Below are 14,569 nucleotides of genomic sequence, written 5' to 3' on the forward strand. Positions count from 1 at the left end.
CTTTGTGTGGAGATGGTTTTCTCTTTGCCGTGACTTCTGTCTCGCGCTGTCTCGACGCATGCAACAATCGCTTCTCGAGGTGAGAGGGGGAGGCGCTGCTCTTCGACCGGTCTCTTATCTTGAACGAGCTGCGAGCTGGCTTCCTTCTACTTCGAGGTGTAGTCTATCGTCTTCGTCTCGTGAAGCAAGCGGAGAGTCAGCCTGGACCAACAATTCCAGGTGGAGAAGTTTTCTCATTAGAACGGAACGGGACCTCGAAGGTAGTGGGGGGGCAATACTCACCAGGGACGGATCTCCGCTAAGAAGATTCACGATAGGAGGCGGGAACCTGACAGGACGTGAAGCAGGGGTGCGTGAGATGGTGACTCGACATCAACGTGACGGGCCGTTTTATCGGGAGTTTAGAGCCCCGGGAGATCCTTTCCTCTTTACAACAAGGACTACAGACCGACGGGGACGTGCTGGAGGAGCGATAGAAGATGAAGGCAACTTGGGCAGATACGGTCCGGCAATCCCTGCTGTCCCTTCGACGTTCCATCAGGTTAGATGAGTTCAAGAACAGCGCGATCTGGGCAAGGAGTTAGATCGTTCGCATGCACGGCCGTATGAATGAAACGTGGTCTTCTTATCAGAGAGGCCCTCCTTGAGTGGGGGAGGAGGCGCAGGCATTCTATGTTGGCATTGGTGCTTAACTGTTTTTGGCATGTATCATCGAGAATGAGGAGGAGTCAGTATGTCGTTATTTTGTAGAGAAAGGTCTTGTTCGCTCTCGAGCCCTTCCACCTGTGTTATTTTCATCAACTTTGCAAAGTCCTTATCACGGTCATCTTACCCGCCTATCGGTCTTACGTGCAGAACTCTCCTAGTAGCTCTGGAGCAGGAACGTACGAATACGCACCTACATGCCACGAGTTTCGGATGATATCAGTAACGCGCTGGTCTTCTTCAGCTCAACATGGCTGATATCAAGGACGGGTAGCCCGGGACTTAACTCTGTTTTCCAAGCAAAAGATACTGTGAAGTCTGTCTCGTAGTGAGTTTCTTCTTGAGGTATTCCCTTTGCTATTTTAAGGAAGGGGGGGGAAGTAGGAACCGGGAGCGTACTGTGAATGTGTTTGCTTTTCTCAGAGGTGTACATCTCACCTGTCTATGTAGATCTCTACATGCCCCCCTGACACGTTGGTGGGGAGGTCAAGCTTTCGCGTAATCTCGCCACATTCCACACAAAGGGTCTGTAGTGTAGAAACATGCCATACAGTTGTCAAGTGTATACTGAAATGTATTTGCTCACTATTGCGACTGACTCTTCGTGTGTTTTTTTCATTCGGCTCTTTTGCCTCTCTGTTGTGTCTCTTGTGTGACGTAGAGGGGTATTTTCTTAATGGCGAAAATCTGTCATGACTTTGTTTCTGCTTTTGCCAATCTACATATTCTCATTCCTCTCTCTCACACATACCCACCTCCTCCTTCTTTCTTCCTTCCCGGCTGCAAGTGTTGCTGTCACCGCCTTCCGTCTAACCTCCCTCCCCCCAGCTGTACAGACAGCCAAGGGTGGTGTAATCGAGTGTCTCCAGTAACCGCAGAGGAATATGTTGAGGTTCTCTCTGAGAATGCCGCTCCTGATCCAATTTGTACCCCTCGTGGATCTAGCGTGCCGCGCCTAGTAAAAGACAGTGAAAGGAAATCTCCAAGAAAGATAGGAGGGGGAGGAGGACTTCTGACGGTGCGTAACAGTCCTTCAGTGATGTCGGGACAACACCGTTTATCACCAGACATGGCTACAGCATCGAAAGGGAATCGTGATTCCTCCGCAGAAAGATTACAAAAGACTTCTTCGGGACAAGACCCGGGCGGAGGAAGAAGACGTTCTATTTCAACAGAGGAAGGACGATCTGCTTCTTCAGCCCCTACAGGAAGCTTGATCACCCCATACTCACTTGGTAGTAGAGAAGGATCCAGAAAGGAACAAACGAAAGGGAAGGCTAGGCCTAAAGATGGTCGCCGAGGTTCTGTCGACAAAGAGTGCACAGCATCAGCCCGTTCAACAGAAGTGACAGCTCGCGCGAAGGCAGTCTCCATGGAAGAAGCAAAGAGGACACTCCGAGGTCAATTGCTTCCTACTGTTCAAGAGGTATGCTCCGCGTCAGCTTTGCAGGGTCTAGAGTACAAGGCAAGAACACATAACGGAGACTCAACCCGGCCGTCTCTCGTTGTGAGGTTTACCTCTTTAGATCTTTGAACTCTTTCGATTCGACGTAGCTGGAGTGCGTAGTGGATAACACTTGGAACCACTCGGAGCCTTTTCTAAGGCTGCCACCCATGTGAGCTTTGAAGCTAGCTACTAAAGCGTAGGTGCATGTACGTAGAGGCGCTCTGTTTGGGTTCCACTTAGCATTCAGTGGCTGACGCAGTCATAGACCGCGCACCTGGTAGATAGGTTTAAGTAGTAACCCATCCTGATGATCAGACAAGCCTCCGACACCAACTACACCTGAAGGGACTTACCGACCCCGAGCGCGTGAGGGGATGCTGACGTACAGCCGAGAACTCGTCCCTGACGTCTTTTCAGCAATGACGTCTTGGGGTGCTACACTCTTTAGCGGTTCCCGTTGTGTTAGGGAGTTACTTCTTGTGCATGCACCGTTTTTTTTGATCGGCGGTAGTAGTCATGCATTTGTGCAAACCGTCCATGCTTCCTATCCTGGTGGGTACACTTAAGAGCCGTTCCTTTGCTTTTCTTTTCAAAAGGCGCGATGGACTTGTTTTTGTTGTGTGTGGGGTGACAATGGGGCAGATAGCAGAGACTCTTGGAGCTCTCCTAACCATCTCGGAGGCGATGGCTCGAATTCTTGAGGAACTTCCGCGTCTTGATCGGAGAATATTCTGCGCTGTCAGTCCACTCGAAAGCTGTTCTCTTGTGAACTCCTGAAGAAAGCGAGATGTTCACACGGCTGCGTTGAGAAGTCTTGAGGAAGATGAAGAGGGGAACTGCTGTCTATCCACGTGGCTTGGTGATGAAATCGACGAGTGCATCTAGATGCGAAAACGTATTACACGCATGCAGTTGTCAACTCATATTATGCATGTCCCGCCCTTAGCAGATGGGGCCTTGCATGTTTGAGTTAATCGTTATGTGAAGTGGAGTCATGCTAGCCCCGAGAGCCCACGCCCGCCATTACACTTCGTCTTCGACAGGTTCCCCAACAGATACAAGTGTATGGGTGTTCACAACCGAAACTGTGGCGCCTCATTACACGTCATGGTATACTTGATAGACTCAAGCGGAGCTGCTACAGACTCTATCCTCGCCTCATGGCTTGCTTTTGCGTATAGCTTACCCGCGCTTCAATAGATACATGCCATGGGAGTTGTCCTAGCAGGATACTTCACGTTCACCATGTTGCAGCTTCGAAGCCGTCTTGCTGTTCACGCGTTGTTTCTAACGGCGTGGACTAGCCAGTCTGCTATGAGCGTCTAACGCTTATCGACTAGCTTAAGCGACACCAGTGGAGACGATAGTTTTGTTGGCCAGGGGAGAGTATTAAGATTTTCCTCTGTGTCTGTCGGTTCTGTTCAGGTATTAACAGCCAGCGGAAGGCGCCTCCTTCCGCTGTCCTTGTCTCTCCGCTGTGAAGGCCCTGCAGCAGCACAGCAGAGATCATCATCATCATCGTCAAGGTCTGGGTTTAGCCGGGTTGCTGGAGGAGCAGGCGACCTGTGGCATGGATCAGCAGATACCTTAGCGTGGCCTAGAAGTCCCACACCGGGGACAGCATCCCCTCATAGCGTCTGGTGAGCCGAGCAAGGTCTCTGAGTTTGTCGTCGCTGTTCTCCTCGGCAGGCGTCATAACCTTGTGTGCGGATGCCCGTAGAGATACTATGCAGTCCAACCAGCTGGTAACACAGATTGGGGAAGTAACTCGTCTCCTTTCCAAGCACAATGTAGGGCAGATCGAGGCGGGACGTTATGCTTTCGCAGTAAGGGAGACACCAGGCAGACCGCGTTACATGGCTTACCTCAGCGGTGATCAATTTCTGAAGCACCCAAGTAGAAATACAAGGCAGGCAGGGGCACTGTGCCCGTTGACTGCATGCAGCGACCATCGGACTGGCGGCGCTAGGGCTACCGGAGCAATATCTCCAAGCGGCCAGTGTTCTCGAGGACGAAGCCTAGAGCGTGATGGAGCCCGACTGTTTGGTGCCAGTGGGACAGTGGACAAGAATGCTGCGAGAGCAGGAGTGGGAGGACCGTCTTTCCGTGACGGTGGCTCCGTTGTTTCTTTACATAAAGGAGAGGGCTGTGCAAGCACGGACCGTCCGGCTCCAACGCTATCTGTAACGGCATCATCCTTGGGGAGGCAAAGAGCAGAACGGGTGAGTGTGAATGGATTGAACGGTTTCTATCTAGCTCTTTTCTATCTTTGCGTTCCGTCACGTCGTACATTCTCAGACAGAAGCAACACACAACCTCGCCTGTGTACGCTTGTGTGGTAAGTGCGGGGTGTGGAGTGGATCTCCTGTTGAAGCATAACGGGACCCACGTTTAGGGGAGTGTCTACACAAGACTGCGACCGGTAATTGCTCATCACACAGTCTCAGATTGGCTACGTCCAGTCTCCATGTGATCGCATGCGATCGTTCTTTCTATGACAAGAATTGACAGCCCTCTTGGCTGCCCCGTTCTTATAGGTGAAAACGAATTCCCTTTGAAATTTGATGTGGAAGCGGGTTTTCTTGTATACGCTTGCAGCGGCGGGGTGCACGTCAACGCATCAGACGCGGATCTCCAACGCTAACAACTCTCAATCTACGAAGAATTTCCGAGTCGCATAGCTACTCAGGAGTCAATGCTTTGCCCAGAGGATATGCTTTCTCAATAGGGGGAGCTTTGGCTCAGCCGACCAATGGTCTTCTTGCGGGGAACGCGGAGGAGGAATTGCAGTGTGTCTCCCCAGACCTACTTGTCCAGGAAGCGCTGTGGGAGCTCATGCGCAATACAGTCGAAAAGGCTGTCAAGGTTGGAGCGGAGATTGTCAATGCGTAAGGAAAGACAGTAGAATCTTGACAGAAGACTGGGTAGATCAAAACTAAAAACCGAAACAGCTCGATGTCGTTTGAAGGCGCAGCCTTCTCCTACGCGAACTGGTTGGCTGAATGCTTTCTTAACCTACCAGACAATGGAATGTGTCGCAGTGGGGGCTGTCTCTACAAGACAAGAATTTTGTGGAGAGTCTGGAAGTCGTTACTACCGTACCGTGGAAGAAACCGACAACCAAGGCTGGACGTCGCAGTTCGGGAGACCCGGTACTGTTGCAGGGGCTGTGGCTCCGCTGGGCACCTTCTCAAGAGATTAGGAGACAGACTGGAGGCAATGGGAAAAGAAACCTATCGTATCAAGAGTGATGTGGTGCGTCTGTAGAAGTATCTTCTGTGAAGCTCTGTGTCTCTCTGTGCCTGTACTGAAGTATACCGGCTGTCATGTACGACTCCATTTCTTAGAAGAAGCACCCGCGTATGTACCAAATCCCATCAAAATACAGGCCCGGCGCTGACGGCTCGTCTGCGGTTTTGTTTTTTGTTCGCAGCTTCGTGGCGCAGAACGTACTACGAGCCTACGCGGAGGTAGCGAAGAAGTTTCTTCTGATGCTGATCCACTTGGGCCAGGTATCTCTGCCATCCGCGTCTCTGTCTTTTCTTCCCCTTGGTCTCTTTCCTCCAGCGTCAGGGCTTTCGCGGCGACCACAGCCCTGCGGCAACAGTGCGCCCCGCAACCGCCCAGGTCGCGTCGGGACGTCCTACGACGCAGGGGCACAAGAGGAGAAGCGGGACGAAGAAGGACTGGCCGAAACGGACCCCAGCAGCGAAGAGTTTTACTGCATTTTGCTGCAGTATGTCCTTCAAAGATACGGTGTAGATGAGAGACTGGCAGACGTCTCGGCAGATAAGCCTATGGTTGGGCCACTTCTGCTTTTGCACCCAGGGGAAGTCCCGCAGCACTAATCAATACTACGGCCTCAGGAACGTGACCACAACACCGCAGCAATCAAAGAGCACCAGCTGCTTGACTATGCCAGCTATTTCCTGACGCGTGGAAGGCACGAAGCTACACGAAGCTATCCGACCTGTTGCGTGGACGTGCTGTGCTGCTAGGCACCGCTCTTGGAGTGTACCTGCAGCCGGGCCACGGCCATAAACGTTGTCAGGTCACTCCGTGTGTGGAATTCTTATGACCTCGTGTAACACTGCCTTCTGCATAGAAAGTTTTTCGCTGTTGTCATTCCCATCTGAGACTGGCTTGACGACGGCGGTCTTGCGCCGTGCCACCCGTGCCACATCAGTTTTTTCCGCCCGCAACGTCTACTGGGACTCCTTGTGAGCCTCGCAGTTGTCACAAATAAGGCTAGGCACCGCGGCGGTAAGAAAAAAAGAAGCTGGACTTACACGACACCGCCAAACGCAGCGGGTGCCAGTTCTAACTCATTTACTGAAAGATTTGTTTGCCCACATACCACTTCTGCTATGAAGTCGATAGATAGTGGGCAAGCTCCCACACTTGGGTGAAGCAGAAGCAGCATGACCTGAGAACGGTCCAAAGAACTGAACACTTCCACACTTGGGTGAAGCAGAAGCAGCATGACCTGAGAACGGTCCAAGGAACTGGGCACTTCGCACCCATCCCGACTGACTGCATGCAAACTGCACTTTGAAACAGACGATTCACCATCCCCCTCCTCAGTAGGGAACTGTCTCAAATGTCGGGACCGTACCACTATAGCTACATTCTCGGCGCGTCGCGTTACCTCTGCCATAGAAGGGCCGCATTGTATGTAACAACGATCGCATGAAAAAGGCAAGTTGCCAGTCGGTCCAAAGAAACAGGGAACGGCGGATCCGGGTGTCGTGCGGTTTGAAATCGGCGGGATAACACCCGCAAACGACAGCCCAGCGATCTCACCCTGCTATCCTAGTTCGTGACGATCTCACCCTGATATCCTGACTACACACGCAGAGCGCCCTGATGCCTACAGAGTGAGTCACCACCACTTCATGATACCGCTGCTTGGCCCCGGGTCAGGTCAAACCGAAGGCGTGCTAGAAACCGGTATCAGCCCGCCACAGATGACTGCAACCTCGAAGCCGAACCCGTGCAGCCCTGACTTCACTACAGACTCGTCGACAGCCGGGCCGGACGGTGAACACGACGCTCAACAACAATGTGGCGCTGTACACGTTAAGGAAGTCTCAAAACCCGCATTTGACTCGGGCGCACCTAGCTAGGTTGGACTACAGATCGGCATGCTGAAAATCCGTCAGCCGGGAGAAACTGACGCCTACCGCGAAATCCTTTGAGCAAGCTACGACTGCATGCGCCACTGCGGGAGCACATCAAGAACCTCCTGATGATGAAGATGGCCGTTTTCGCCGCCTCTGGACTGGGGAACTCCGTGGGGAACCTGGCGCGCTTGAAGTTCCTCCTGGATGCCTCGAAGACTGTCGTCCAGTTCGCTGGGAGACCGGAGACCCCAGTGGCGCGGTCAGCCCAGTTGAACTGGACGGCAGCGCCCCTGCTGAAGGAGACAATGACACGGCCGCAACACCCTGTTCCCCCCCTGGCGCGCCAGGGGCGCCTGGCTGAAATGTGGGCAAGCTTGGGGACAGACTCGACACTCCACCGGCACTTGGTTGGACTGTTGACGGGCGTGGTGTTGCACTTGGCACTCCAGGGACGCTTGGTTGTACTGACGGCAAGCTTGCAGCTGGACCATGTACTCCAGAACCACCTGGTGGAGCTGCTGAAGGGGGTAACGCCAGATCCGTCGTACTGCCGGCTCCCGGTTGGACTGGTGATGATGCTGGCACGCGAGAAGGCTTTCCTCCTACTTTAACCACGGGTGTAGACGCACTGACATCAAAACGAGGACTGATGTCCATAACGTCCCTATAAGGTCGCCCGGGAAATATCGGCTGCAACATGCCAGCGGGAGCCTCCAAATCTGCTTTGCGTAGGGCTCGTTCGCGGATTTCTTTTTGCTGTGCAGGACTCAGCGGACGTGCAGGCACTCTAATAGAAGAAAACGTCCCGGGAGGAAGAACGTTAACAGGAGGACCAGTACCCTCAGCAGCTTCTTGAAAAAGCAAGGCCAGCACACCAGGTTCCACGTCAACCGGCTGCCGCTCTGGTCGAGCCCGCTCACGCTGCTGCCGCAGCAAATACAGCTCTGCAGGACTGGGGCTGGGGTACCAAGGATCATACGGGATAACATCTTCCTGGTCTTCCTTGTACAGACGGTAGCCTAAATAACCAAGCCCGGCCACCAAGATAGCTCCAGTTACTCCTCCCATTATCTTTAACCATAGCGGCATCCCCTTGCGTTTCAAGCGACGTGTAGTGGTAGTGGACGCCGTCCGTGTTCGACGTTCCGAAGAGAACAGCGGAATGCTCCGTGACAGAAAGGAGTACCTGCCTCCTGTCTTGATCCGTCTGCGGTAGAGGAGCTCTTCCTCAGACTCAGCCACGACTTCTTCGCTGTCTTCATGCCTGCGTCCGTGACGTTTCCGTCCCTCCTTGGCTTCTGCAGCACGCAGGCGTGCTAGCTCTTGATCGAGCAGTGCTTTATACTCGTCGAAAAGCTCTCTTCGACGCTTTTGTGCCAAGAGCACGTCTGCTGCCCCATCCGGCCGGACTTCGGAAGACGCGCCGCCGCCACCAAGGCCCGACTCGGGCTGCTGCCGATCTCTGCCTTCCCGAGCTCTAACCGGGTTTTCGTAGGTAGCTGAATAGTGGAATATATTTTTTTCTCTGGACACCTGCGAGCGTTCACTAACGCTTCCTGGCGGCGCGCTGGCCAGAACGACCAGTGCGTATGGGGACGACAAATAACGTGAGCTGATGAATGAGCCATTGCCATCGGACAAACAAGCAAGTGCCACGAGAACCAGACAGATGAATGCCGTCGTCATTTTTGCACTCCGGGTGCCTTGGCAAGTCGCCTCATGAGCGTTTGCAGAGGGCGTTTGGAACCACAAAAATCAAGGCGACTGAAGTGCAGCTTCCGGGGGCCCGACTGGCTCCCGGAGAGGACGAGCGTACCGGCGGGAAACTGATCGAAGAAACAAAAGTGTGCACACAGTTTACTAGGACAGGGCCTCGAACCGTATATTCCAGGGGTCTCGCCACGAAGGGAATGACATGGACGAGTTTGAAAATAAGAAAAAAAGAAGCCATCTATGTCTCTACCTTTCAACACACGGGGCTCCGGAACGCAGGAGGACAGCGCCCAAGTACCCAACACGGTGCCCGACTATGTGACTTGGGCTTTCGTCTCTTAGGGAGACACCTCTTGCGAGGCCACCTTGGAGTGGAAATGGCCCTTGGCACCATGCCCCCTGCTTCCCCAAAGCTTTCCAAGAGGATCAAAACTAACCACGACACAACTCCAGCCAAGTACGCGCCGACGACCAAACAACGCTGAATAGCGCCCGGGCTGAACGCACTCCGCTGGCCGTCCCTGAGAACCGCCCTAGTGCTCGCAGGCGGTTGGTGACGGTTTCAAGCTGGGTGACCAGCTAGGTCCACTACAAATGTATTAATCTGTTATAGAATAAGATTGATCAAGGCTCATATGCCGCGCTCTTTGACAGAGACACCCTGCCAAGTTGTGGCCGACGCCTGGCAAGCCTCCCCCATAAAGGTTTTCAGACTGATCTCCACCGAGGGATTAGAGACGCATCATCTTCCCCATACAGAAGGAGCGCGCACCGGCACGCTGAGGCAATGAATGATGACACGGACTGACGGCGCAGCTTCCGGTATACGTTCTGTAGGCCCTTCACATTCCTCTCGGCTTAGGCTCCTGAAAAGAAAAAGTATTCATTTCCACAGAATCGGTACAGGGTCTTTACAAGAGGCAGGAAAGCGACTCGCTTCATCGTCCCCGAGTATCAGACTGCACCCGGCTAGCCGGTCAGTTTTGCTTGCGGCGCCTGCCATCTTCGTCGAAAACCTTCGTGGAGGCTGGCACTAACTCGGGGGGCAACTGGCTGTTTATGGGAAACCACTAACTCGAGTCTGCGTAGGCGACTGTGAGAAAGGCTCGCGAGGTACGTACATATGCGGAAAGCTGCTCTCTAGCATCCCATTAGGGACCGCGCTGCTTGCGAGCTGTCCTCATTCACTGAAGGGTTTTCAGTGTGACATCTCCTGTTGGAGCGTCTTGTCAAGCAAGAGAGTTTTGAATGAAGGGTACAGCCGCCGCACACGGGTCCAAGCTGACGCTCCGGCTGATGCAATTTGTTGCCCCCACAGGCAGTAAAAGTCCCAGTGGTGATTCTTCTGGCGGTTATAGAGAACGCACCACTGGAACAGAAGCCACTGGTGGCCGTCCGAGGCGGGGCTCCGAAGTGAAGGAGGCGAGGCGATTCACACTCGTCAGGGGTGGACCTGCGGTGAACAGTGTCACTTCACAGAGGGGTTATGACAGTGGTGCCTCTTCGGCCAGCAAAATACTGGGCAGCATATTGATTTTCTTAGAATTTCTAGTTCTATTCGCTCCGATCGACCTCTCTAGCAGTCGCTTGGATGTTGGTCGCGGTCGCCCGGATGCGGTCGGAGGCGGAAGACAATCGGTGAGAACCGGCAGATTTTCTCCGGAATTCGCGGTCTGGAAAATTCGCTCAGGAAAGGGGAAGGTGTAACCACAGGAAACACAGACGGAGAAGCGTGTGTAAGGTTTATCATTTATCGCTGACAACAGTTCACGCGGGTCACACGTCTTTCACCAGCTCTCCGGGATCTCTGGAGAGCACGTGTGCTCAGTGGCCCGCCGATCTGAGCCGATAGCCCCAGTGCCCCACTTCGGGCCACTCAACAAGTAGAAGTTTCAAAGCAAAAAGTCACCCAAGGAGAAGAAGGGCGGAACGGTGTCATTCACCATCACTCAGTCCGGAGATATTTCTCAAGGTCTCTGACCTCGGCGGGTCCTCCCTTGAAAGACACCCGCTGTAATTAGCGTTCTCTCTTTCACCTTCAGTGCCCTCCATTCAGCTTCTTTTCTTTGCTCACCGCCTCGCCATAAAATCCTTTGTGACATCCCTTATTTCGCGGTAGGCAGGTCCCTCTCATCTCATCGAAGACAGCATCTTGATTTTACCAAGATATCTCCTGTCTCTATTCGACGGAAAAAGTCTCCGCTCTTTTCCTTAGGCCGCTTGAAGGTGACCTCGTTGTATGCCCACGGTCCTCGCAGAAATCCGATGCAATTTGTTTTCCCGGCAGTAGACATCCCCTTTCCTTACTACGTGCTGGTCCAAACACGCTTAGCCACACGCCCGTACTGGCTGGCAGTCTCTACAATGGCGTTTGCTTCCTCAGCTGGTCCACATCCACGCATGCGCTTTCTGTCTCCGTGTTCTTCTTGGTTTCACGCAGAAGCAGCAGCGAGTAACTGGGCTCGTTATTTCCACTCAGCTTACCTTCTGCGAGCAAGCCGAATTGGCTATCTCCTTCCAGTCTGTCTACCAGATTAGTCCAGACTTCTTTCTCCCGAGTACCCACTCCGCTCCGCCTTGTACTCGATAAACAGCTCGTCTAGTACTGATGCGGTAACCTAAGGGTACGGACTTCCCTGTGGTGGCTGAAGGACTCAAGCATGCACATAGGGATTTTTCACCACTATAGGGTCAAGTTTTTCAGTTGACTACAACAGTCTGGCCCCTGCCTCTTGATTCTCGGGGCAGGCTGTCCCCGAGCGCGCGATGCCCTCTGCTTAGACGTTCTACCGGTGCCCATGTTAGCTTTCTGGCGGGCGACTCCACATACTCTGGCGCTGCTCTCCTGAGGCCGCTGAGCTCGTGCGGCGTGCGCTCGCACGCAGCACGTGCGGTTATCGAGCAGCCATCCCTACTTGGCGTGGAACTCCAGGCTGCGGGTGCCCACGGGCAACGAGGATAAAAGTCCACAAGGCTCAGGAGCTTGTGGCACGTTTTAACAGTCTACAAGGCACCACAGGTGGCAAGCGACAGGCCCACCACCTAATGCCTGTAACGCGCCGAGATGGAGTAGCAGTGCTCCCTCTACACACGCCCGCTTTTCGGCGACGCCCTGGCTACTGAGATAACTGCCACGAACACTTCACCACGCTCGCCCAGTTCAACTGAACTCGTCGTTTGCATACACCAGGGGACACAAGGCTGCGACGCTTTCGGCGGCCTCTGTGTCACAAATCTAACACTACTGACAGGCCATGATTACGCAGGAGGACTACCATTCAACCGGTACCGAACGGTAGCCCGAAGAGCCCGGCCAGGGTACAGTGAGGCGACCGTGCCAACTATGACCACCCACAGATAGGATCCCTCGTCGGGCCGAAGCAGTTAGCGGGAACCGCAGAAAATGCGGACGGCACCATATACGCGAAGGTTGCTCGGCCAAGCAATAGTTGACCGAGAGGTATACGTCAGCGCACGATACAAGGTAGGCAGCCAGCTTCAACGCATCAGGGTGGGCACTCTCGCAAGGTACCTACACTTGCAGAAGCAATCTTCTTCTCTTCTGTTTCCCTCATCACTCTATTGGCTCCGGTTCCTCGGCCATGTGCTTCGCGACGTGCGCGTTGAGAGTTTCCGATAGCACCGCTGCCAGCGTCGCTCGTCGCTTACACGGGTTTGCTGCTGTCGTTCGCTATGTCCGGGCAGAGTGTGTGCCTAGTGACACCTTCCCCCCTTGCGGGGTTCAGCCCCTGTCCTGCCGGTCGGCCCCTCTCTTACAGAAATATGAAAGGGTGTGTATTTGTATCTTGTAGTTCAGGTGTCGGGCAGCAAGTGCCGAGCTGTCGCATTGCGGGGAAGAGATGGTCTTGTGGCTCCCCGCAGTGTTGGAGCCGAGTGTGAGGGTCTTTCCTGCCGCTCGGTCCCGTGGGGTTCTGCGGTGGTGGCTTTTCTTCCTTTGCGTCCGGCTGCTGTTGGCTTCGCTGTTGTGGTGAGAGCCCATGCGGTCCTACCCCCTTGTGCCGACTTCTGCGTTTCTATGTCGGTCCCGAAAGTGGCTCCTTATCGATTCTCGAGCAATCTGTAACTCTCCGCCGAGAACCCACGCAGTGATTGCCGTCCAGTTCCTAGAAATTTTCTCACTGTTCTGTTGTATGAGTCACCCCATTGTTGAGGATTCCTTCTATTTGGTTTTCTTCGCCTCTTAGTGGTTGTTCTACTCCCCACTCTCTAGCCAGGGTTCGGGCTCCGCTGTCACGAGGCATAGTAGGGAGAAGTGGCCTAGAAGGTGAATAAGCCAGAAAGCTGGTGGCTGCAACTTCGCTGCGTTTTTCGCCCCAGCATACTTTGGATGGTGAGGGTCAGACGTCCATCGGGCTGACTGTTTCGGCCAGTTCACGCAGCGAGGGTCGTCTCAGCCAGGCCCTCTGTCCGGGACGGAATTTAGCCGATCTTTCTTGACGATGCGCGTACTTCCTCTGGTAGTCTTGAGCTTCCTGTGCTGTTCTTTGGCGATCTGCAGCTTTGTCTCAACTTGGAGAGGAAGAAGTTCCAGAGCTGGTGCCGACGCCAGATTCAGCTGTTTGGCGGATAGGGCAGGGAGAAACCCGTAGAGTAGTCGAAAAGGGGCTACTTCCGTGCTGGCGCGTCGAGCGGAGTCGTGGGCAAACACCGACTGGGGCGAAACGTTCTTCCACATAGAGGTTCCCAACAGGGCACACCTTACCATCTTCTCTACAGTCTAATTCGTTCTTTGTCCCTGGCCAGCTTTCTTAGGGTGAATGCCGTCGACCCGTCTCGGCGAACATTCAGCTTCTCTACAATGTGCCCACAGGTCACTATCGAACGTAGAGTCCCTGTCGCTCTCTATGGACTTCAACGCGCCATGTAGATCACGCCCTTAACGAGAACCTTGGCCACTCCTGGGCTGTTGCTGAGTGTCTACCGGGCTCGAAGTGTGCCATCTCTGTTGAGCGACAAACGGTTGTGGCTCTCGCATCGTACTGCTCGTGCTTGGCAGTCCTACAATCTGGTCAGCTCCAATTTTCTCCTGCGGTGCACTTGAGTCGACCCGGGCCGGAGGAGGCTCCTGAGCGTAAGTGCGGACTTCGACCCGTGGAGCAAGCGACGTACGACTGCATGGAAATGGTAATGTCTGTATCCATTTTGGGCTACCAGAAAGAACCGCGAAGAGCTACCCGTGTTCTGTAGACCTCTGGATGCCGCGTTAGAATACTGCCGGAAGCCGGCGCTCCAAGGGGTGCTGTACTTTCTGTGTGTAACAATGCCACAGCGCCGTAACTTCTGTTACGGCACGAGGTGTCGACTCCACTGCAGGGATCTCCTGGCGCTACGGGCACTGCTCCCCGCTGCCTGCAGCATTACTGTAGCAGTTCACCGGCTGACTATGAAAACACTCATCTTCGGGGGCATAGCACCTTCAAGCCCAAGTACTGCTTCAGCATACCATCGGTATGCACTCCAGTCACCGTCAAGCCAGGTGAAGGCATCCAGAACAGCCAGTGCAACCCCTCTGCTCTTTATCGGGGTCGTGGTTTTTGTGTTTTTTTTTTTTTTTTTTTTT

The 14,569-nt window shown here is 53.9% G+C and overlaps 1 protein-coding gene across 1 annotated transcript; it reads left to right on the forward strand.

The window, feature by feature from the left end:
• Nucleotides 1-11: 11 nt before the first annotated feature.
• CSUI_003509 (nucleoporin fg repeat) lies at nt 12-6,399 on the forward strand. Its single transcript, XM_068063706.1, has 7 exons — nt 12-541; nt 1,367-2,131; nt 2,795-2,890; nt 3,578-3,792; nt 4,098-4,374; nt 4,751-5,040; nt 5,586-6,399. The coding sequence occupies exons 1-7, from the start codon at nt 59-61 to the stop codon at nt 5,998-6,000; spliced, it is 2,541 nt and encodes an 846-aa protein (XP_067924313.1). The 5' UTR covers nt 12-58; the 3' UTR covers nt 6,001-6,399.
• Nucleotides 6,400-14,569: the final 8,170 nt, after the last annotated feature.

This window comes from Cystoisospora suis (genome assembly GCF_002600585.1).
Source record: "Cystoisospora suis strain Wien I chromosome Unknown contig_1582, whole genome shotgun sequence".
NCBI classification, from domain to species: Eukaryota; Apicomplexa; class Conoidasida; order Eucoccidiorida; family Sarcocystidae; genus Cystoisospora; species Cystoisospora suis.